The sequence below is a fragment of the Solanum pennellii genome, chromosome 8, assembly GCF_001406875.1.
Source record: "Solanum pennellii chromosome 8, SPENNV200".
Taxonomy (NCBI): Eukaryota; Viridiplantae; Streptophyta; class Magnoliopsida; order Solanales; family Solanaceae; genus Solanum; species Solanum pennellii.
This window is the reverse complement of record NC_028644.1, coordinates 29,608,217-29,631,812: the sequence shown is the minus strand read 5'-3', so window position 1 is coordinate 29,631,812 and position 23,596 is coordinate 29,608,217. Positions and strand designations below refer to the sequence as shown.

At 35.4% G+C, this 23,596-nt stretch overlaps 1 protein-coding gene across 2 annotated transcripts; it reads right to left on the bottom strand.

Annotated features, from left to right (window-relative positions):
* Positions 1–10,912: 10,912 nt before the first annotated feature.
* On the bottom strand, positions 10,913–22,835 carry LOC107026722 (uncharacterized vacuolar membrane protein YML018C). 2 transcript variants are annotated; one of them, XM_015227796.2, is made up of 8 exons: positions 22,396–22,834; positions 20,319–20,711; positions 19,944–20,161; positions 14,377–14,447; positions 14,187–14,288; positions 11,668–11,785; positions 11,441–11,576; positions 10,913–11,176 (listed from the first exon to the last, which is right to left on the bottom strand). In XM_015227796.2, the coding sequence occupies exons 1-8, from the start codon at positions 22,474–22,476 to the stop codon at positions 11,114–11,116; spliced, it is 1,182 nt and encodes a 393-aa protein (XP_015083282.1). In that variant the 5' UTR covers positions 22,477–22,834; the 3' UTR covers positions 10,913–11,113. The 2 variants fall into 2 exon arrangements, with proteins under 2 accessions (XP_015083282.1, XP_015083283.1); XM_015227797.2 differs by having other exon boundaries at positions 11,016–11,176; positions 14,377–14,444; positions 22,396–22,835.
* Between the last annotated feature and the right edge of the window lie 761 nt (positions 22,836–23,596).

Genomic DNA, 23,596 nt, shown 5'->3' with positions numbered 1-23,596 from the left:
ACCTCCTATCAGATAATTTTTCATCTCAATACTCTAATTATAATTGTTGTTGTATGTGAACTCAACTAACAACAAAACTATTCCCAAGTGGACTCTTCAACTGATCGATTCTTTCAACTAGACCTTAGCACAACCATCAGAACAAATGTTATCTAACGTAACCATGATAATATCCATAACCAATATTGGCTAAAATCAGGAGAACATGAACCAACCATCACACACTCACAATGCACAAATCATCATAGATCTTATCAAGATTACATCCTCACAACATAATATTTCATTGAGCTTAAGCTATAACAATATGTTCTTTAGATATTAAGTAATCATCAAGGAGAATCAAACTCATCTGATCTGAAAAGGAAATGATCAAGTACCCACCATCGAGTGATACACCCAAGCATATAGATTCTCTAACAACACAGTTGAAATGCTAGATTAGTAGTTATTATAGACAAAGCCTTAAGAATGATAAAACTAGACGCAATGGTCCTCACATTCAATCACACATAACCAAAACATGGTACCGATGATGAGATAATCTTAAGTCTGTCAAACAACTGTAATTTTTAATGGTAGCTCCCCTATAAATTCTCATAAGCAAAGTTGTGTGTGTCGAACACTAGTATACTCTAATTATCCCAAACAACACAAAATCTTTCATAACTAGAATGAAAAAGTCTAACCAAGGATGTCACCCTACCAGGAGGACAATCACATAATTTTTACACCCGATCCACTACTAGGAACTCAGCTATAGAAGAGAAAACACACACAGACGTAGTAAGTGAATCATACTCTAAACCACACCACGATGATGTAACATTCCGAAAGTCCATGACTTGGTCTAGAGCCCTACATGATTATCTAAAAACAAAAACAGTGTTTATAAGCCTATAATAATGCATTTAAACCAAGTAGGAAGTATTAGAGCCTAAACGTCAAGGGACAACCACGATGTCTGGAAACTAGTGCAATTGAACTAGTAAGCATCCTAAAGTATTGTAAAGGTTTGGAAGTGTTGTATGGAGTCTAAATCTTGTAAAAGTACTTCAAATAGGTAAATGATATATATAGGTTCAAAACGTCCAGGTCCAACCCCCAAGGACCGCCCTAGGGGTCCTTGAAGGGACCCTACCTTTGTCCAAACAAAGTTGCCCAAGGCAGCAAGAAAATAGACTACCATGAAACTAGTCCGCGTTGCTGACATGGTTCACCATGGGCAAAATTTCATGTTCCGCGTCGCGGACACGTTGCGGATTCTACTATCTCAAAATTTATTTTCGGGAATCTTGCGAGAACAGCTCCGCGACGCGGACCTTTTTTCCCGTTGAAAAATCTGAAATTAGAATTCAAGTTTGACTTCACTAAAACGTCAACTTAAATGAGGGGTCTTTTGGGGATTTTAAAGGAGGGTTATACATTGATTTCAAATCAGATTTTCACCACAATTTCCCACTCAAATCAAATCCCCAAATCAAAATCCAAAGCTCTCCCTTCTCTCTAATTTCTCTCTCTACTCAACCTCCATTGAAGAAGCTTTGAAGCTTGAAGAAGAAGACCTAATTCCCAAGTTCTTCACTCAAACTGGAGGCTAAAGTATTGGTTAAGGTATGATTTCTTTCACTCCTGGGATTCCTTTCCCCAAGAGGTCCTTTCAAAGAGATTTTCAAACTTCCCCAAACTAGGGTTTTTCTTTACACATGGGTCTTCTTTGAAAAACGAAATTAGGAATCAATTGTGATGAATTATGGTCAAGTAATATTTTTTAAGTATACATTAGTGGTTAAATCTTGTTATTCACTCAAGATTCCTATGGACCCATGTCTTTCCCCAATCTCATGAAAACTTTGAATTGCTATGGTGAATTGTGGACATGATAAATATGTTAATTGACTAAATTGATGTTAATTATGTGATTGATTCTTGAATTTACCTTGATTATGAATTGTTTATGTATTCTTTAGTCATTGAAGTATGAAGGCAATGAAAGGGCAAGAAGGTATGAAGATTTATTTTTCTTGAATTCAATTACAAAGTATGAGTTACTTAGATTGTAATGATTCTATGTCTAATGTGTGGTTGTAATGTTGATAGCAAGTATTCCTCATCCTTAACCCTAGACTATCGAATTGGTTAATTAAGAATGCAAGTATGTTATGATATTATTATTATATGATTTAAAGTAGCTTCTCATGATTATGATAAAGTGTTGAGTGAAAGGTTTACTCTCTTGTATGTGGTTTCTAAAGTGAAAGGATAGTTCTCACTTATGAATACCTATGAGCTATTATGTTAAGATGTTCACATGGGTGTCTAGAAGATATTAATGTGATCTTGTATAATGAGTATGATGATTACTAAATGGAATAAATGCTTAGCACCAAAAGGGCATGTAAACGAGATGGAGGTCTCATATTTAGCAAGTCCGGCCTCCCACATGGTTTCTACATGTTGAGCAAGTCAGGATTCCCAAGTCACATGAGATGGAAACCTCCACGTTTAGCAAGTCTAGGTTTCTAAGAAGCAATCTCCTTGACCCTCAACTATGTTCCCACATAGGACTATAGCTTAGTGGATCCGTCTAGATAGCTATGTAGGAGTGGTTACACCTTAGGCAAGTATTAACCCTCTCTTTTCGGTGTGAGAGGAGAACACCGAATTCTGTGTAGATCACATGGTCTCATGTCGGTTATTGCACTTCCTTCCCTAATGTAAAAAGATAAATGAACAAGTCAAGTATGTGAACTATTATTAGGGCTTGTCCTAAAGGTTACTACATAGGGTGAGGGAGGGTATGAGACTTCTCTTACTCATTGCTCATGTGGGATCCTAAGGTATAGTATTAGTAGTGTTCTTCTATGATTAAGTTGATTACATGTTGTGTATGTAAAGTTATATATGATCTAATGAATCAAGAATGTTATGAAAAAGTATGAGGTTATGTTGTATGAATGTAGTAGGTGACTTGATGTGATGCTTAGCCTTGGATAGGGTAATGGGGTTCTATTATTGGCATTGCACAAGTGTTGCTTTGGGTTGCCTATGTGTTGGGTTAATATCATGATTTAGTTGGCTTGTAATGTTTCATATATATGCATGTTGGGTTAATGGTTGTAATGCATGGTTTTGACTAAATTGTGCTTTTTCTCATGCATTGACGATTTTATGCATAGAATCATACTTAGTACATGTGGTTTGTACTAACCCATATTTATTGTCATTTCCCCAACATTGAGGTTCCATCCATTGAAGAGCTTCTAGGCCACTTTGCAAGAAGACTTGTAGTTTTCCTCTTAGTTGATTGGTCAGTCCTTAAGTTCGAGGATGGTGTCATTTGTCTTATGTGATCTTGTGAATTTCCAATCTCAGTCTAAAGGGCACGCAGGACCTGGTACTCTTCTACCCAGCAGGTGACACCTTTTATCTTAACAAATCTTTTGAGTAAAGAAAGCTTCTTTAAAAATAGACTGAGATTGGAAATTCACAAGATCACATAATTCTTGGACAACGCTACTCAAGAAGCTCCTACTTGATTATGCTTAGGAGGACATGTATCTATGTTTGATATTAATACTGGATACTTGAGAATTCACTTATTATACCTTAATTCATGTATACACTCATGGTGTGCTAAGCTGAAAAGATGATTCAATCACACAAGCTGGGATGACAAAACAAAAGGAGGGACCTAATCCCCCGGAGTTTAGTATCATTTTATGCCACACTGTAAACTATTAACATTACTGTCCCGTGTCTTTGTTCCGTTAGTCGTGTCAATGTCTGAGGTATTTTCACTTTTAAATGAATCGTCGGCATTGTTGGGGACCTAATACCCCTCTTGTTTTAAATACTCCTCCTTCTTCCAAAAAAAATTATCAAATCTTCCTAAATACAAGATTTCTAAATCGTTCTCAGAAATCTTACTGATTGTTCTACTTCTTGTCACAGTGTCTAAACCTAACTCTCCTTCTAAAGTACCAATCTCCCCAGAGATCGAAAACCCTAGTTCATTTGATTTCTCTACTCATGTTCTAGAAGAGTCACCAATAATTTCCCTGTGTGGTGATGGAACTCAGGATGCGTCTAACATCCCTTAGACTGAAGTTGAGAAAGATTATGCTTTGCCGATAATAGGTGGAGTGCCTAGTTCACCAACACTAGTTCTATTTGAGGGAGGTTCTCAAACCTCTCAAGCACAATTCGTGGCAAATCCTAGTGTTGAACCAGTTTCTGAAGATTTTGAAGGTGTGTCAATGCCTATTTCGTCCACTATGTCTGAAAGACTCTTTGAGAGAGATTTGCCTGAAGAAAGAGGTCCAGAATCATGTATTCTTACAACGGGGGCTGAGTTGGTGGCCATTCAGAGTTTGGTCTCACTTAGAGGTAATTCTCAATCATCACTACTAAGTGAAGGTTTTAGGTCTCCTGAGAGATCTCCGGCAAAACGGAACAAGGTTTTAAAAGGAAAAAAGGATTGTGGAGGTTCAAATCGTGAAATGACCTGGTCCAGGGTTCAGAATGTAAGTGAAGAACCAGAAATGGCATGGGAGGAAAGGATTGCAAAGATGGAACTCCAAAAGGTGTTGAATGGAAAAGTGTCTGCCTCAGACATACTGACAAAGTCTGGTATGGCAGTACTAGTTGATGGTGTTACAATTCAAGAGTGGGGCCATCTATTTGAACCCCCTTCCCCTACCTACATGAACTTGGGGTACATGAGTTCTACTATAAGATGGAGTTTCTTGAAGATGGAGGAATTACAAATGTTGTCAAAGGGATGGAAATAAGCTTATATGAGGACACTTCAGGGATCATTCTAGGAGTGCCTATGGTGGGAGTTAGGTATATCGAACGGTGCAAGCCATCTGAAAAATTCACCAAGCTTGCCGCAAAATGTGGTGAAGTTAAACGGGCTAGGGTGACCAAGGTGCTAGTGCTTAGAACAAAAAAGCGTACTTTGTCATCTGCGGAAGATTTAGTTCTTATGGAAAAACTTGTTAATCTTGAGGAGATAAATCTTCATGCTATCATGATTGAACATATGCACAGAGTTATGACATGGAAGAAGGAAAGACATGGGATTCCCTATGGGTATCTTCTGAACATTGTGTTCAAACATTTCGAAGAACCATCGGGAGTCAAGTTACGTGGCACCACTAAACAAATATTCACCAAGGCTACTTTACTAGAGTGTGAATGTATTGAAAGGCAAACTTTGATTCTCTCTCAAGTTGCAGTAGTTCTTGAGCAGCAAGCAACTCTAAAACGAAAGGTGAATGATCTCACTACTATTCTAAATGCCAAGGAGGTTGAAATTGCCACTCTTAAGTCTGAGCTGCAAAAAATGATCTCAAGCGAACCTGGTACCAGTCAGGATAATGAGGCAGTGCTAAGCAAGTTGAGGGCTGAGAATGATTTTTTGAAAGACAAAAATGCCTCACTTAGTGAGAAAATCCAGACTCTAAATAAGCAACTCATCAAAGCTCATGAGGATGCCAATGAGAGTTTGCTTCTGCTTATGTGAACATTTACCCCTACTCCCCCTCCATCCTAAATGTGTCTTATTGTCTTCATCTATCCCTCTGTATTCAACTCTTATGGCTTGATGTTTTGGACCAATTTCAGTGGATAGTATTTATATGATCTGATATTTTTTTGTTTGTATGGCTTTGACTATGCGTGTTTTTATTATCTCTTTATGCTTTCATACTCATGTCTGTGTGGCCAAAGCCTTGAAGTCTACTATTGCCTAGTGCTATATCTTGTGTATGTTTTACTGTCTCTCTTTTCAATGATGTCAAAAGGGAGAAAATTGTGTATTAATGTTAGGCCCTATGTCAAAAGGGGGGAAATAGAGAAAGGGGGAATATCGATTAAGAGGGAAACATAGCTTAAGGGGGAACTTATCCATGTTGTTAAATGAATGTATGAGGAAGCTATGTAGGTTGTTTGCAGGTTGTTTGTCATCATCAAAAAGGGGGGAAATTGATAGTAGCTTAGTGTTTCAGGTTTTTTGATGATCTCCTCACAAGTGTGGGGACCTGGTCCTCTGCAGAGTCTGAAACTCGTCCAGTTGTCAACAGTGATGAACAGTTGTAAAAGATGCCCGCGTCAAGAAGTTGGTGAAGTAGCATAGTACTTCACCAATCAGGAGGGAAGAGGTTGTTTGTTTGATGGGTAATAACTCTTCATGGTATATATCAAACAAAAGATAACAAAATTCATTCATTCATTCAAAAGAAGAAGTTCTTCAAGCTTCAAGAACAACAGGGGAATTGGTCAAGGTGCATTTATTGCTTTTTGTATTTGTTGTATTTTGTTTGCTTGTAATCATTTTAAATTGTAGGATTCGTTTCAACTGTGATAGTTACGTTTCAACCTTGGGTGAATCACTGTAGGGGATGGGTTACGGGTAACTTAGGCTTTTACTTCAAGTTTATATTAATCATGAAAGATTAGTATAGAGAGCAGTGTTATATTTGCTCATGCTCAGCTAAGTGATAGGGAGTATTACTTAGTGTGGAGATTAGTAGGTTAATCTCTTGTTTTGTGACCGACTTTTACTTTTGCTTGTTGAAAATTAGTGAAAGTGCTTTTGAAAAGTCCTATTGAGAACAGGTCATGGCTTTTCTCCCTTGAGCAAGGAGGTTTCCACGTAAAGTAATTGTCATTTTTATTTTCTGCAATTGTTCTCTATTTATTGTGTATTATTGTTGTGAGGACCTGGTCCCATCTAAGTAAGTGAACACATACATTTCAACACATGTCAAATCATCCATGATTAGTACGTTGTCCCATTTAATTTGTTTGTCCTATTTTGACTTGGCAAAGAGTTTAAGGAAGTAAAGAAGACTTTCGAATCTTATGGTCATAACTGAAAATATATGTCAAATGTACCAAAATGTCTTTTAATTAAATATGTCACGTGGAAAGTTATAATTACAGAAGGACCTTACTATAGTATAAGTGTGTATCTGAGATTTCGGGCATAGGTTGAGGGGGTACTTGTACATTTTCCCTTTTAAAAATGTATTCTTCATAACATAAAAAAACAAAATGTTTAATTATGACAAAAGGTTTTAAGTACGAATTTTTTTTCTTAATAGATTAAAAATAATATGATCATTATTTTAGTTAAATGAGTTTAATGAAGTAAATTAGTCTATTATTAAAAAAAGACTTTAATGACATGTCATGCCAACTAGGAGAGAGTGATTTTTTGAATTGTCAAGTATATTTTGAGGAAAATAGTGATAGTTGGGTGATATTTTGGTCCTAAATGAAACATAAATGATATTTCAAGGCAATTGTCTTAAATTGAGTGACCATTGGGGAATTGACTCTATTCTCATCGGTTCACGATTTTCCTTTGGCAATTAACTTTTTCAAAATTTAATAACTCCGTAAATATATATAGCTGTAAAATATATTAGAAATTTTATTATTGTCCATGAATTTGAACCGATGGAATAATATAAATTACAAAATTATATAAAAATGCAATAAATCGCAATAATTAGTGATTGAAAATAATTATTTGAAAATGACATCAAAAGTTTTAGAATTCACAATAAATTAACAATTGAAAATATTTATAACTATTCACGTGAACTGGAATAAGATTAACATGTATTATTAAAAAATTACAGAAAAATACTATAATTCATAACAAATTAATAACTTAAAATATTTTTATATATATAAAAAGAATTGATTGATTCTTCAAATTCTATTTTTATTACATAAATTGAGTTTAAAAATAATATATTGAGTTCATGTTTGAGATAAAAAAAAGAGTAACATATATTGATGATCGATTGACTCTCCAAATTTTGTCGGTGCCACTATTGAAATAAACGAGGGAACAAATATTATTTGAAAATGAGTAAAAATACTATAAATCACAATAATCAACAATTTGATATATTTGAAAAAAGTATTTTAAAAAATTGGTGATATTTCAAATTCTATCTGCGCCATGTAATTGGGACTTGGAGAATAATATAAATTATTTTAAAATTATGTAAAGAAATTTCCTAGAAATCATAATAATTAGTATCCTAAATTATTTTTAAAAAACATAATTTTTTAAGGAAAAATTGTATATAATGGCAAACTAATAATTCAAATTAAATTCTATAACCACACTTTGATTTAGTTGTGTCTTTAGCACTTCCACTCTCCCTCGCTCGCCACTCTCCCTCTCTCGCTCTCTCGCTCCCTCTCGTTTTTATACAAACACAAATGTATAAAATGTATTTGTGTTTGTATAACGCGAGAGAAAATTGTATCTATCTATTTTCGTTCTTGTCTCTCCCCTCTCTCAGTTCTCGCTCGCCGCCCTTGTCTCTCTCGCTTATACAAATAAAAACGAAATGTATAAATTTCGTTTCTGTTTGTACAAAGCGAGAGAAAATTGTATATACATTACATATATATTCGTCCTATACACTTATAATTATATAATACAAATATTTCCCTACCCAATTTTCTATTGTCCTTCTATCTTTCTCGTTTTATACATACATAAATTATACAATTGATCTTTTGTATACAGTTGCTTTATTTTGTATAAGTATAGCGAATTGTACAACTGGTTTCTTTGTATATATATAACGAATTATATTACTATTTTTTTATATGTATAGTGAAATATACATATTTATGTTTGCTATAAAGCGCAATTATGCAAAGTATAACTATAACATACAAATATGATTTTTATGTTTGCTACGAAAGTTACTCATTATTTAAACAATCTTTCAAATTTCAACTATGTTACATAAATTAAGATTAAAAAAATAAGACATTTGGCCCGTGCTGGCACTGATTCTAATGTCTAGACTCTAGTGTGTGTGTGTGTGTGTGTGTGTGTGTGTATATATATATGTGTATATATATATATATATATACACATATATATATATAAGAGAACCCTAGGCCCGTCTATGTGGCACCACTACAAACTAGAATTCCCCTTTAACTTATTTATTCACAAAATTAGTCTTCCCTTTCATCAAAAGTTGTGACTTTTATAAAAAATTCTATGAAAAGTTGCGACTTGTAAAAAAAGTTGTGACTTTTACGAAGAGTTGCAATTTTTTTAGAAAGAGTTACAACTTTAATGAAGAGTTGCAACTTTAATGAAGAGTTGCGACTTTTATGAAGGGTTATAACTTTAATGAAAAATTGTGACTTTTATGAAAGATTGTGACTTGTCCAAAGAGTTGTGTCCTTTCCGATAAGACACAATAAATATTTATTCAAGCTACCCTTTGTAGTCTATAAATAGAGGGACTTCCTCTAATTTTAAAACAACTAAAATTCATGTATTCTGCTCCTGCTGAGTGGCTCACTGACATCATTGTTTTGTACTAACACACTACAGAATAGAATCGTTTTGTCCAGAGAGGATCTATTCCTTTAAACCTGGGGTACTAGAATGGAAAAATTTCCTTAAGGGGACAATGTCAAATCAGTGGGCTCGATTTTTTTCTTCATGTTTCATTTTATTATTACAGATCCTGGTATGTTTAATACAATCATTAATTTATGCTTATGTTATTACTTTTTGTTTTTGAGTACATGTATTAAACTTCGTGGTTTATGTTTATGATTTTGATCATTGTGTTGAAGTAAAAATATGTTAATCAAAAGTTTGATGTAGTCATTAGACTATTGGTGTCATGTAGATTATAATTCTTAAAGTTGTAAAATAAATGAGTTTGATTTTAATTGAGTTTTTAGTGGCTAAAAGATCCATGGGATGTCTACAAAGGGACTTTGAGTTTTCAAAGATATGTCGGTTCCACACTACCTTGGTGTTTTATTTATTCAACTTCCTATCTTATCGACACATTTAATCGATTAGTGACATCCAAAAAATAAGTGAATGTAGTGGGATGATAAGTATTATACTCAACCTTAATCAAACGTTTGGGGTTCAAATGTTGGGTTGGAGTCAATGAATTACCCCTCAAAGTAGGATGAATCTATATTAATAAAAAAATTAAAGAAATAATTATCTTCTTATAAATTGTAGATTGAAAGTCCCCCCAAAAATAAAGTTTTAACTATATTGATTGAAACATAAACAACAAAATATGTCTTTTGGCTATCAAAGTAGTATCATTGAGTGCATATGATTTTGAATAAGGGACATGACAAGACATCATGTAATCTGAACCATTTGAGCGACATACTTATTTTGTTGAACTTCAAGGGATGCATTTTTATATTTTAATTAACTTATTAAATACACAACTAATTATATAAGATGTATAATATTTAGATTTTATATGTAGATGCCTTGAATAGCATAAAAACTCTCGCAATTAATGAATTAAATGTTTTGTACGACTTTTTAAAAAATACAAATATAGACAATGAAACAATTACATATCTTTCTTAAGACTTGGCTGATGAACAAATAGAGTAAAATGAAGAATTAATAACAAAATTCATAAACACTTAGAATCAAGTTTTCGTTTTAAGATTAATAAAAAATTATTTCTTTTTTGGATAAAATATTCTTAACAATTTATCGTAGGGTTGTACCGTCTCGAAAATATTTATATTACTACATATTCAAAAGTAGATTGTTAACGTAGTAACCACTGCGCAAAGCGCGATAATTTACCTAGTAAATATATATTCTTGGATTCTATGAAGACAACAATCGAAGCCCAAACTTAACAGAAACAACTCAGTTTCAACTTGTGGCACTGGTTTCTTTGTTTTTCACGTGCAAGTGTTGAAGTAGTAATTCGTGAACCTTGAAAGATTTACTCAAATTTACTTTTGAATTTTCTCTTCTATGATTGAGAAATGGAAGACAATTATTAATTACGTCTAATTCTCGTTTATAGGTAGGATAAGACCACTTAGACTTTTCTAACACTCGTGATGATGAAGACCAGTACTGAATTGATCGGACATAATATAATTTTAGCACTCAATATTTATTTACACTATGATGGATTCTTTTTTGAAAAAAATGACAACTTTGATAAAAAGAATAATAAGGCATTTGGAGATCAAAGGTGGGACGGACAACAATTTAAATATCATTCATTTGCAGTCACATAACTCTAGTATAATGGCCATGTCATAGTCCCATGAGTTTCGATATCCGGTCTGCTATATTAGCTATTACAAATCCTGCAAATACCTGCAATCAAACAAGCCCGGAAATCAGAACCCTGTGGATTAATTGATTAGTAATACCTCCTTAAATGTATATATAGAAAGAAAATCAGTCAACTAGCCATTCAAGCGTTGGGAGGAAGTAATGATAAAAGAGAGATTCCAACTAAGATATCGACATGTTACTTTGTTTTTCATATTTTCCTGCTCCAGCTATAACATATAACAGCATCTTGGCTTTTCAATAAAACATGCAAGCAAGTTTTCTTTTCTGCATTAATGTTGTTACCTGTGCTGAGCCAAGAATGTATATAGCAGAATAATGACGTCCATGAATCACCATGTCAGCCACCATTGCAAGTGGAATTGTGAGAGACATGCCGAGTGTTGCAACTAGTGGAGTTGTCCAAACAACACACAGTGCCCTAAAGAGGAGGAGGGAAGCAAGTTATGGGTAAAGTTGATAACGCAGAGGTGAAGAGTATATATGGGTGGTGGATAACTCATCTTTCATACCAAAAATAATCTGAGAGAACACTTCCTACAAGTCCATTGGCTAAAACAACTTCATCCAATTTAGCAGAATGAGGTATTGTGAACTTGGGTTCAATCCCCAGCGCAGTCAATGGCCATACTGGACAAAAAAATTCAAACAAAAGTAGTATATAAAAACATTACAACTCAATAATATAAGGAATAATATCATTCGTTAATAATAATAATTTTCATATTGTGATATACATAGCTTTCTCTAATAAGATATCAAGAAGATGCATAATAGCACAATTGTATTCTTTATGAATGTAGTGGGCAAACTAATTATCAGGCCATTGATCCTACATGTTATCAGACTTCAAACCATCTACTATTATGTATATACAACTTTAAGCAAGTAGGACACAAATAAAAAGAAGCAACTATTAAGACATCCCCGCGCCAGTGAATACCGTATCGACAACTTAAACTACCAAGTAAATCCATAGATCTAGAGCAGAATGGTGATAGAACACATAATGATCAGCTTCAATGAGTCATTCCAAACACCTGAATAACTGTTTTGAACTTACCAAACCAGGCTCGTGGAGATGGTTTCAAACCATGAAACGACCGACGCAATAAAAAAACAAGACCACAGGACCCTGGAACAACAAGCCTAATGGTTGCTCCATGTAAATTTTGCTAACAATAGGACCTTGGCCTTAACCCCAAAAGCTGCTAGCTTCATGCAATGTAAATTGCCCTAAACCATATACGGACCTATTCCCTAAACCATATAAGGACCCATTCTGATGCACAACTAATGTGGGACTCCTCCCCTCACGCTTAGCACAGGACATGTGAAACGTGGAGAATATTACATGGAGGCTCAACATCGTATAAACCAAGAATCGGAATAGTTCTTGCTCAGATACCACATGAGAAAATAAGACATGGAAAAATTGAGTGATGACGAAGTGGTGAAATAGGAAAGGATGAATCCAATAAATTTGAACTAATCCTAGTTAACGTACCCAAAGGGTAGCGGCTGCGGGTTTCCCTTGTCATAAAAAAAAAGAATAGATTAACCTTGGTCTCACCCTCCAGTTGCCAGCATCAGGCAAAACTCATGGTCACAAAAGAGGATCAGGCTTCATTGCAGTGGATATCACTTTTTAGGTCTCTTGTTTGTTGATGTCATTCACTTGGAAATTAGTTCTTTAACAAATTATATTCAGTGTATCAAAATCTGAGATGTACTAAACCATCACTTATATGTAAACATGAATAATTCTCCATATCATACTTTATAGCGCGCTACAGAATAGCGTTAGATTTTGAAAAAAGTTCCCAACCTCAAATGCGTAAATAGGACTGGTGAGCCCCCCAGTCACTAATAGCTAGTGAAAGGTAACCAGCTAAGTTGGAGCCAAACTGACCAACATCACATATTTATTATTGAAGGAAAGAGCCCGAATATGCCATCGAACTTTGAGAAAAAGGTTTATCTATGCCATCCATTAAAAGCTTGGCTAATCTATGCCATTTCTGTTTGATAAAAGGTTCATCCATGTCATTATTTGTTAACAGAAAACAGTTCCGGTTTTGCAAAATCATTTTTTACACGTGGTCAATTATGACTCTGCCACATTAGTAATTAAATCATTTTTTAATAGAAAAGGCTCAAATATGCAATCAAACTTTGAGAAAAGGCTCATCTATGTCATCCGTTAAAAGCTTGGCTCACTACGCCATTTCAGTTTACAAATAATGACATGGGTGAGCCTTTTCTCAAGCGGAAACGGCATTGATCAGCAAAACTTTTAACGGATAGTATAGATGAGCCTCTTCTCAAAGTTCGATATTCGAGTCTTTTCCCTTTATTAAAACTTTTAAGTACTATAGTGGGGAGTCTATTCTCTTAATCATTGTCCCATAAAGAAAAATATTGTAAGCAATACATACAAGTTACAAAAAGAAAGAACATCCAGCATTTTGATGTCAAGAGCATCATACATTAAGTCAAGTCAACTACAACTAGTCACCATTTAAATTGCAAACCCAATATGTCAAAAAAAAGTATGGCTATAAACCTATCAATAGATTTGGAGATAAATTGATCAACCAACTATGGAAGTCAGCAAATCAATGCTGACTTCATAAATTGAATTTGTCTAGATTTACCTACCAAAAGTCCTATATGACACATACTGTCGCCAGAAGATTTCAGGTCGAGTATGAGACTCTGTCCTAGATTCTAACCTATCTAAGCATGGCTTGTCTGATAAGAAAATGGCTTAAATTATATCTGTCTTTATCAGATTTCCATGAGCTACAGATGGACTATATTGGAGTCTTATCGTATTGCAACTTTTCTAGTTCACAACCTTAAAGATACTTTTTTTCCTCAACCTCAAACCTGAACTGGAAAACATGGAGAAAGAATTTATTTTCAGAAGACGGCAACAAAGCATTCCAAAAGTGCAAATGAAAGAGACTGCTTGTTGTATATACAAATTAGAACTACTTTACATTAGGGCAAAAGGATCAAATCTTACCAAGCCACCACATGGTCACAAGGGTACACAACCCTATATAACCGAACAATTTTTGCATATCTACTCCTTTTCCTTCCTCACCAGCGAACTTTTTAAGCAGCACTGCAGATCATTAGGAGAAAACATTATTAACCTCATCATATTGTACAGCTAATACTTAGTATCAAGAATAATCCAGAAGAAGCCTAACCAGTGAACAACCCATACGACATTGCTGATAGAAGGCCAAAGAGGTCCCCAAGGAGAGAACGTTCACCACTTCTTTAAAATAAACAAAAAGTTTAACTATCAGTCAACACCCTGAAACACAGTTAAAAGGAACACCAATGAAAACAGCAGAGAACTTAGGATCCAAAGAAAATCGAAGATTGTATATAAGAAAGTGTATGCAGTTATTTCTTTTTTGAAACTGGTAATCTTGTATTCCTCAGCATTAAGGTATGCTGGAGACCTAATGTAGTAACAAGCTAGAACAAGAGACTAATTGCAGTAATTTTCAGCATTTTCTATACAATGTTCTTTACACCAAAAGTAGAAAGTTGCTATGCAGCTCTCTTTGATTTTCTGGATGTTGTTGAATCTATCTTCAAAGTTTCTTCCATTCCTCTCCCTCCAGATAGTCCATCAGATACAGTGGATGCAGTTATATGTCGTGATTGGAATTAAAGGGATAGAACGGTTGATGTCTCAAGTTCTTTACATCAAGGATAAACATATATATTTGTGCTTGCCATTACTTAGAAGTGGCATAAATAAGAATGTTGAGACGGATGTGTGGACATACTAGGCGAGATAGGATTAGGAACAAAGGTATCTGGGTTAAGGTGGAAAGGCTTCGGTTGTGTATAAGATTAGGGAAGCAAAGCTTAGATGGTTCGGGCATGTGAAGAGGGGATGTCTAGATGTCCTAGTGAGAAGATGTGAGAGATTGGATATGGTGGACTTGAGAAGAGGTAGAAGTAGCCAAGAGATTGCGGAGAGTGATTAGAAGGGACATGACACATTTGTTTCTTAGCAAGGACGTGACCCTAGATAGAAAGATATGGAGATTGAGGATTAAGGTAGAAGGCTACTAGGTAGTCCCGCGTTGTCTAGTTTTCCTTATTAGTGGTACTAAAACTCTGTCTCCTACTTTCTTAAACTTTGATTTTATGATTACCTATTGTTTCCTTTCTTTCGGTAATTGTATCATTTGTTGTTGCCACTGAAATTCTCTATTGCTTTTTATTTTCCTACTTGTTTAATATGTTTAACTTAAGTGAAGGGTTTATTGAAACAGTTTGTATACCCTAATAAAGTAGGGGTAAGGTTGCGTACACACCATACCTCCCAAACTATTTCACGGGGTATGTTGTTGTTGCTTGCCATTACTTAGAAACTCTAAGTACCCTATTACAAAAAGGCATGCAGAACTAAACTGACTCATTCTTGTCTCTAGCAGTGAACTAACTAAGAGAAGTCCAGTAATTAGTCTGCCTTGCACTCCTTGAAGCTATTCATCAATTCATTTTTGGTTTCTATTCTAAGAGATCCTTGTGGCAGACGGCAGTGAAGATTGTTTTGAATGATCAAGGGAAAAATGAAAATCAATGCCAATTTTCTAACACTCTTGATACAGTTAAAAAGGAAGAAGTGGAAATCCCTAATTTTCTTCCAATTTGTATCAGCAAACGTAGTACATGGAGAAAAACTAGGTTTTGACTTTCAACAGGTGGACCCATAGTCAATTTAACACGGGGAAAATATCAGCTTGTTCAAAGAATGGATACGGGATAACCATTTCCCCGTGAATAGCGATGATAGCTCTAGTATCAATAATGTTGGAACCTGTTGGGACCACCCGACTGAGGACATGACAATCGGGAAAAGAAGGATTGCGCAGCTGAGTACTTTTCCCACCTTTTACTAGTTCTCCTCCCCGGATTTAGCTCACCATCACACCCGAGGTAGCTTGCAACGATCTCCAAGTTTGACATAAATCCGCGGAACCCAAAGTCAAATCATAGGTATATGACATTATTCAAGTACTGTTCAGAAATACTGTTTTCCCTTAGGTATAAAGTAGCCTTTTTTTTATTAGTATCCATAAGTTTATGCCCTATAAATAAACCCTGGCCTGGAGAAGAAAACATCTCATTTTCATTTGTAATACATATTTTTGCAATCAAGTGCTAAGGATCTCAGATCTCATTCTTTCTTGCTCTAATTCTTGCGTTTTAACATCCAGATTTCTTATTCTTTATTCAGCTTTATATTCAGTTCATTTACTTGTGTTTTTTTAGCTTAGCCAAAAAAGAGAAGAGGTATGATCGAATTCACTTGTCTTTGACCCCTTACAGAAATTTATCTTAGTTGGCATCCACATGATTTTTCAGCAACTAATTTGGCAGCGTCTATGGGGATATGCAATTGTGATATTATTTTGATCTATTGCTTCTGCTCTTTACTAGGTCATCAATTTTAACCTACTCACAAGCGCTACGACATCTGGAACTCCTTATGACAGTCTAGCCACCGACGACCGACTCCATAACCCACTCACTGCAGGTTTGCCTTACCCTTTAGTTCCGTTAGATGTGTAGGTTGCGGAATGCTCCAAGGAGCATTAACAAGTAAGAGACGACAAACAGAATCCTTCGCAAGAAGAGGCCGAAGGGGTAAATGCAAGACCATACATCTGAGCATCCTCATTTTCGCTACTTTTATCTTCTGAAAGAAGCGGGATTTGACTGCCCAACACTGCGCCCCATATAACAGAGCAGGTCTAATAACCATCCTATGAAACTTCCGTTTTTAGTTTTAGTGGCACCTTCGTATTGCACAAGACACAAGATGCAAGCCTCAATTTCATCCAACCCGCTCCAATACGATGAGTAATCGTCAATCTCCCCATTTCCTTGGATTATTGACCTCAAATTCTTGAAACTTCCCTCTTGGAATGACTTCTGTACTCTTCATCACTTCTATATCTTCCTCATGAGTATCGTAGATGACCTTGAACTCCAAGATTCTTCTTAGTCCTATCAACTATACCCTTTACACTCCAGAGTCTATCTCCAAACCTTCAGTTTGCCATTAACTCCTCCACGTGTCTCATCAATCAATACTATGTCATCTGCAAAAAAAAAAAAAAAACAAGAAACCTCCCCCTTGGATATGTCATGGCAATTCATCCTATCAAGAATGCAAATAAAAATGGACTAAGAGTTGATCCCTGAACCAATCTCATCACCATTAGGGAGTAATCTAAGTTTCGTCGTACGGCCCTAACTATGTCTTTACTAGGATCTTGGCTTCTTGATACATGTCCTTCATTCCCCTAATGTATGCAGTCCATCTTTAACCTACAAACAAAAGAATCCTTCTCGGGACTTTGTCATAAGCTTTTTTTAGGACAATAAACATCATAGATAGGTCCCTCATCCTCTTTGTATAATGCTCCACCGATCTCCTTACAAGATGGATGGTTTCTGTGGTTGATTGTCCCGACATGAATCCAAATTGATTCTCTAAAAGAGAACACACCTCATTATCCTAAACTCCACCACTCTCTCCTAAACCTCCAAAGTGTTGGCTTAGTAGCTTGATACTCCTACAGTTATTTCAATTCTGTTTAGTTCCCTTGTCTTATACTACAGGTTCAAGTATTTTCGTTGTACTAAAGATGACAAACAACCCAGTTAGCCACTCCATACCAACCTTATGTCCGCTCATTCAAATTTCATGGATATCTCACCGTCTCATCCTACAAATAGCCTCTTTAACCTCCTCGAACTCTATGCCCAAAATCTTCACAACTCTCTTAAGTGCTCTAACTCACCTAGCACAATACTCATGTCTCCTTATTCATTCAAAAGTTCTGTGGAAGTAAGTCTGCCATCTCCGTCTAATGTGTGTCTCCTTTACCAATACCTTGTCTTCCTCATCTTTGATGCAGCTAACTTGGTCCAAGTATTTGACCCTCCTGTCTATCGCCTTGGAGAGCCTATACAACTTCTTATCCCTGCTTCCATCCTGCAATTCCTTGTACAAACGTTCAAAAGATTACGTCTTAGCCACTTTAACTGCTAACTTTGCTTCCCCATTCACACTCTCTATTGGTCCCCATTTCCTCCTTATTTTTACTCTCCACATACTTCTTACAGACAACCTTCATGGGAGCCACCTTCCCTTCGAGCACTCCATTCCACCAACAATCTCTTCGGCAACCACCATCGTTATCCTTTAAGACCCCAACACCCTCTAGCTACTTCCCTAATGCAATTAGATTAACTATCCCCACATGTTGTTAGCATCCCCAACTTCCCCATTGCTATCAATTTCTCCCCATCTCTTTAGCTCCAGCCGCAGTCAAGCCTCCCTATTTGATCCTCTGTATGTCAAACAGATTCAACTTCTTCCTCTTCCTCATAATTACTAAGTCCATTGCGAAGAGCTTATGAGTTGAGAAAGCTCATTTACCTGAATTATTGTTTTTACCCTACGTGTGGATAAACTCCTTTATTGGTCCTTGTGTTTTCCATTTTCCAATGTTATAGACTTAGCCTTGAATTTCCAAATTTCTAGAAGTAACCCTAATGATCCATATCCTAGCAAATCATCAAAAGGAAGATGAATAAATTGAAATCCTTAAAGTTGATAGGTTCTTAAGTGTTTCAACTTTCAATATGGAAGGTGAAAGAATACTACAGCTTTTGATTGATCAGAATTCAAAAGAAAGCTCAGAAAAGGAAGGTGAAAAGGAAACAACAAGCTTGGAAATTAAAAAAAAAAAAAAACGAAATGCAATACAAAGAGAGAAAAATGAAGGTGTACCATCAGCAACTAAAAAAGCATTAAAACAGAAGTTGAACCCCCCACCCCCAAGACCTCTCCAGGCTTTCATTACCTCCACTCCACACTTCCCCTTGCCCATCATAGCTGCTTTCAGTTGACTGCTATTTGCCGTATGCCCCACATCTCTCCGTTTCCCGACTTCCCTTCACAATGACCGCGCTCCTCACCCTGTCTCTTGATAGCACCAAAAACCATTGTAAAAATTATTTTTCCCTCCTCCCTGTAGCTCTGTGCGGTCTTGCAGGCATAACAACACCACTTGTGCCAATGTCTTGCCCAAATGGTACCTCTCTGTCTCCAACTCCTCTGCCGTATGACTCCTTCCCACTTTAAGCCACAGCCAACCTGCCTTGCACAGTATACCCTTCTTTGACACCGTCCACCACATCCCATGGTTCCAGTGTACCAATTCCTACTAACATAGAAATTGGCACAATGAAAACCCAAAGTACAAGGAACCTTCATATAACTACAGTTATTGGAGTTACAAAAACAGCTATAGGACAATAAAGAGCTGAAATGCATGGTTCATGGGAATGCTGTGTTAAGAATATGAGTTGTTTTCTAATCTCACATACATTTATCAGTCGCCTATGACCAAACTAAAGCAAACCTAGTTCATTCTATACTTAGTAATTGAACTATTGATTCTAACTTTACCACATAAAACTGGAAGTGTTTGTATCATATATTAGACAGAATCACAGATAAAAACAAAAGCAGCAAAACAAGTACAATACATAAATTACTTTAGAATAGATAAATAACTATGCGTCAGAAGAAATCAATTATAAGTTTTTACACCAAATGTAACTTCAACCAGAAACAAACAGACTTATATTGAACTCAAGAAAACCTAGGTACAATAGAAATTCATTTAAAGCAGTTCCAGTCAAGTCAATACAGTGCAGGAATTCTTACGAGGATGAATTTAACTGAGATTCATCTGTCGCCCATGTTTTTCCTAGAGTGGTCATGACAACGCCGGACATGCTAACAAAGACTGCAACTACTTTGGCCATATTTAAGGAATCTTCACCAAGTATTACACCAACAAAAAGGGTGAATAATCCCGACGTAGAAGATAGTACTGTTGTGCTTGCAACACTTGTATGCTCAAGTGCTGCATTTGACAGGTACTGCAGAAAAAAAAAAAGACACAAATAAGCTCAAGCAATTGAGTTTTTCTAGCAAAGCAGTTTCTCTTTTCTCCTCTTTTTCCTTCCGGTTCACCTGGGAGGGTTCTCCTTGGGGAAGGCAACAAACTATAAGCATAACTAAAGTTGACTTCCATACCTCAGTTATAAACCAGAGAGGAGCAAGAAAGAATCCATAACGAGCAATTTGCCAGGTCGTTATCTCTTTTCCATTTTTTAGATCATCAGAATTACCATTGCATTTAGCAACAAGAGGTTTTCCTTCTTCCTCGGCTGAAATATTCTCTCCGCTGTCTTTTCTATCCATTGATTTCTGGATTTCTATCTCAAAGACTTTCTGAACTGTATGCTTTAAAGGAGAATTATGTCTCATATATGATTCATTGCCAGTATTTTTATCAGTTCTACTAGGGCGTCTCTTCAGAAAATCGCATATCCGATCCTTAAGAAATGCTACAGGGAGATAAATTACCAGCAACGAAGCCCCAAGGTATGTGATTGCAAATGGTTGCCTATATTCGGAGAAAATGCCCTGCCATGGTACATACACAATGAAAAGATTCAATTCATAGTATAGCAAGTTGCATCATGTTCACCCATGCAAATTTAAATGCAGTAATGTAATGCATTCAGGATTATGCAGGAACACTTTTTGTCATAGTACTACAAAGAATTACAACCCCCCAAAGGACCCAATAAGTAGTTTCTAGCTATCTTACTCGGACCCTCCAAAAATGCTGTTGCAACCCTGTCGAATCCTTGAAAAATGCATAGATTTTGGAGGATCTGACACACACCCAGCAGTATGATTGGAGAGTCTGAGAAACATAGCTTTTTAGAGATTAAAAGGCCTTATGAAGTACTGAACTTAATATCTCTATAGTTGATGCATCTTCTACAATAATTACTTGCATGCGCATGAAAACACGTGCATTTTTTTACAACATACAAATTAGTCCATGACCCTTCCTAATTTGTATTTGACCTTTGAGAAGCAAAAATGGGCAATAAAATGGATCTAGGGAGTTTATTTCTTGTGCAATGCGACTAATGTGTGTTTATATAACATAAAAAAACTTGGGCTCAGGAGTAGTGGGACCTAGCCAAAGATGTGAGATACAGTGACAGTGAAAGTTCTGCCAATATGCTATGAAGACAATTTGCCTGGGAACTTGAACTTATGAATACAAAGCTTTCAAGGTAGTAAATATAAAGTAAAACCCACTTAAGGGAGGGGATAAATAGGAAGATCAATGCTTCAAGACTCATAGATGGGTAATTCAAATTAAGAGTCTTCGTTTCCAAGTTCGTTTCAAGTTTGTAACATTCTTAGATATCTGTTAAAGTGTCATCTTGGTCACAGATATAAGAAAGAGATGATTCCTAGCTAATTGTTAGAAATGTTTTCATGAGCTATCAAGGACATGAACCATATAACGCGTTAAGATTTGAATAAAGAGAAGCATCTCATATGAACCACTTGACAACTACTTGAACACCATATCCTTTTTCATCATAATGTGAAGTGCTAAATACTGAGCAAAGTACCTTAGGTACATGCCTAAGCAAGTATTGTGCATTTTTTAATAAATTATGAATGCAACCAACAGTCCTGGCCCCTTCCTCGGAAGAAATGATGAATCAAATTGGATCAGAAGATTAACAGGAGTATCCTAAATCATGTCAGAACGACCCAACATAAGCTTGTAAACATAAAAAATAAGACTGAAGTTACTGTACAATTTATTGATGCTCTTATTTCTTTTATGTAAAGCAATGAATTGATGATGTAGGAAACGTGCAATCATATATCTAGCTACAAGGCAATCCGCACGAAATTGTAGGCGCACAGAACAAACAATATGTCAGTAAGATAGTAAACATCCACATTATAACATGTTCAACAAAAGTCAACTATTCTGCATTGGGTTTCTATCTGATTGGGAGATACAAATCTTAACATTAAGAGATATCAAGATAACAATTATGCAGCAAACACAAAGTAGTTGGAATCAACTATATGAATCCTCGCATCCATTTGGAGTGTTCATTTAAAAATTGACTATTTTTAACAATATATAGCATTATGGGAAGATTAACCAAAAAATTTTTTTAAAAAAATGGTCAAAATCTATCACTTTTTGTAATTTGCTATTAAATTGTAATATAGGTGAATATGGAACATACAGAGAGGTTGATAAAGAAAGAAATAAAACCTGGGTAACTTCAGCAGAGGTGACCCAAATAACAACAACAGCTGAAATAAGGCAGAGACCTGCCTTGTATTTCCAAGTCATTGCAAAAGAAAAGTCAAACCCCAGATGGGTATTCTCTAGAATCACAGAAAAACAAGCAAAGATCTGAACTTTGTTGGTTTTTTTATGAGATTTTCAACAAGTCACCAAACGTAAAGAAGACTAAAAGTACTCAAATCTGACCAACAGGTTAAATAGTTTGGTTTGGATTGTTAGGTGTATGAATTAATTATTATAATTGAATGCTGCGTTACTACGTTTTTAGGAAAAAAGATTGTAAAAAAGGCAATAATGGAGGGAAAATTGTTAACAAGACAAATTTCTACTGCTAACTATTAGTTGGAAGGGTCATCCTCATTTCTTTCTATTTCTCCTTGTCGGTCAGCCGGCCAGATCTCAATATTGTTTTAGGGAAAACTATATAAGTCCACCACAAAATATAATACGAAAAAGGCTTAAAATATTTTTAAAGTATTGAAAATGGTATAAAAAGGCTTAAAATATTTTTAAAGTATTGAAAATGGTATAAAATTATCTTACATCCATCTATTGGTTTCAAAATATTCTTCTCACTTATCTATTAACTTCAAAATACTTTTGTCATTCACTTTTAGGCTCAAAATTGACCAGTTATTTAATGGTTTTAAATTTAAACTAATTAACTATTTTTTAAAATATGTGGCGCTTAATTATTTGTTATAATTTAATGTATAATTTATAAATCAATCCACTACCCACCCATTACTAATTAAACTCCACCAAATTAATAAATCCGTCACATTACTAATGCAACAACTAGAATACCCACCAATTACTAATTAAATCCCACCAATTAATAAATCCGTCAGATTACTAATGCAACAACTAGAAAGTTACTGTCAATGAGTGTTTTGAAATTTTGAGGCAAAAATATTTATAGAAGTTCATACATTCTAGTGTCTAAATAAAAATTACCGATAAATTTCAAAGTCTAACTATGTTCATCTTAATTATTCTTTCGTTTCAATTATGTCATATTACTTCATAGATAACTTTTTTAAAAAAAATATGGGAAAATACATCAAAAAAACTCTGAACTTGATCCGAAAACTCACTTTAGCACTTAAACTACACGGGCGTTTAAATACATTCCTTAACATCTTTGAAATGAATTAAGAACCAC

Bases quoted from the DNA above. Each gene is read 5' to 3' on its own strand.
- LOC107026722 (XM_015227796.2), bottom strand. From the start codon at position 22,476: ATGACTTGGAAATACAAGGCAGGTCTCTGCCTTATTTCAGCTGTTGTT. The intron at 14,448-19,943 runs GTAAGAATTCCT...TTTATTTTAAAG, and splicing joins TCTCAGTTAAATTCATCCTC to AAGTGGTGAACGTTCTCTCC. The intron at 14,289-14,376 runs GTTAGGCTTCTT...AATGATCTGCAG, and splicing joins GTCGTATGGGTTGTTCACTG to TGCTGCTTAAAAAGTTCGCT.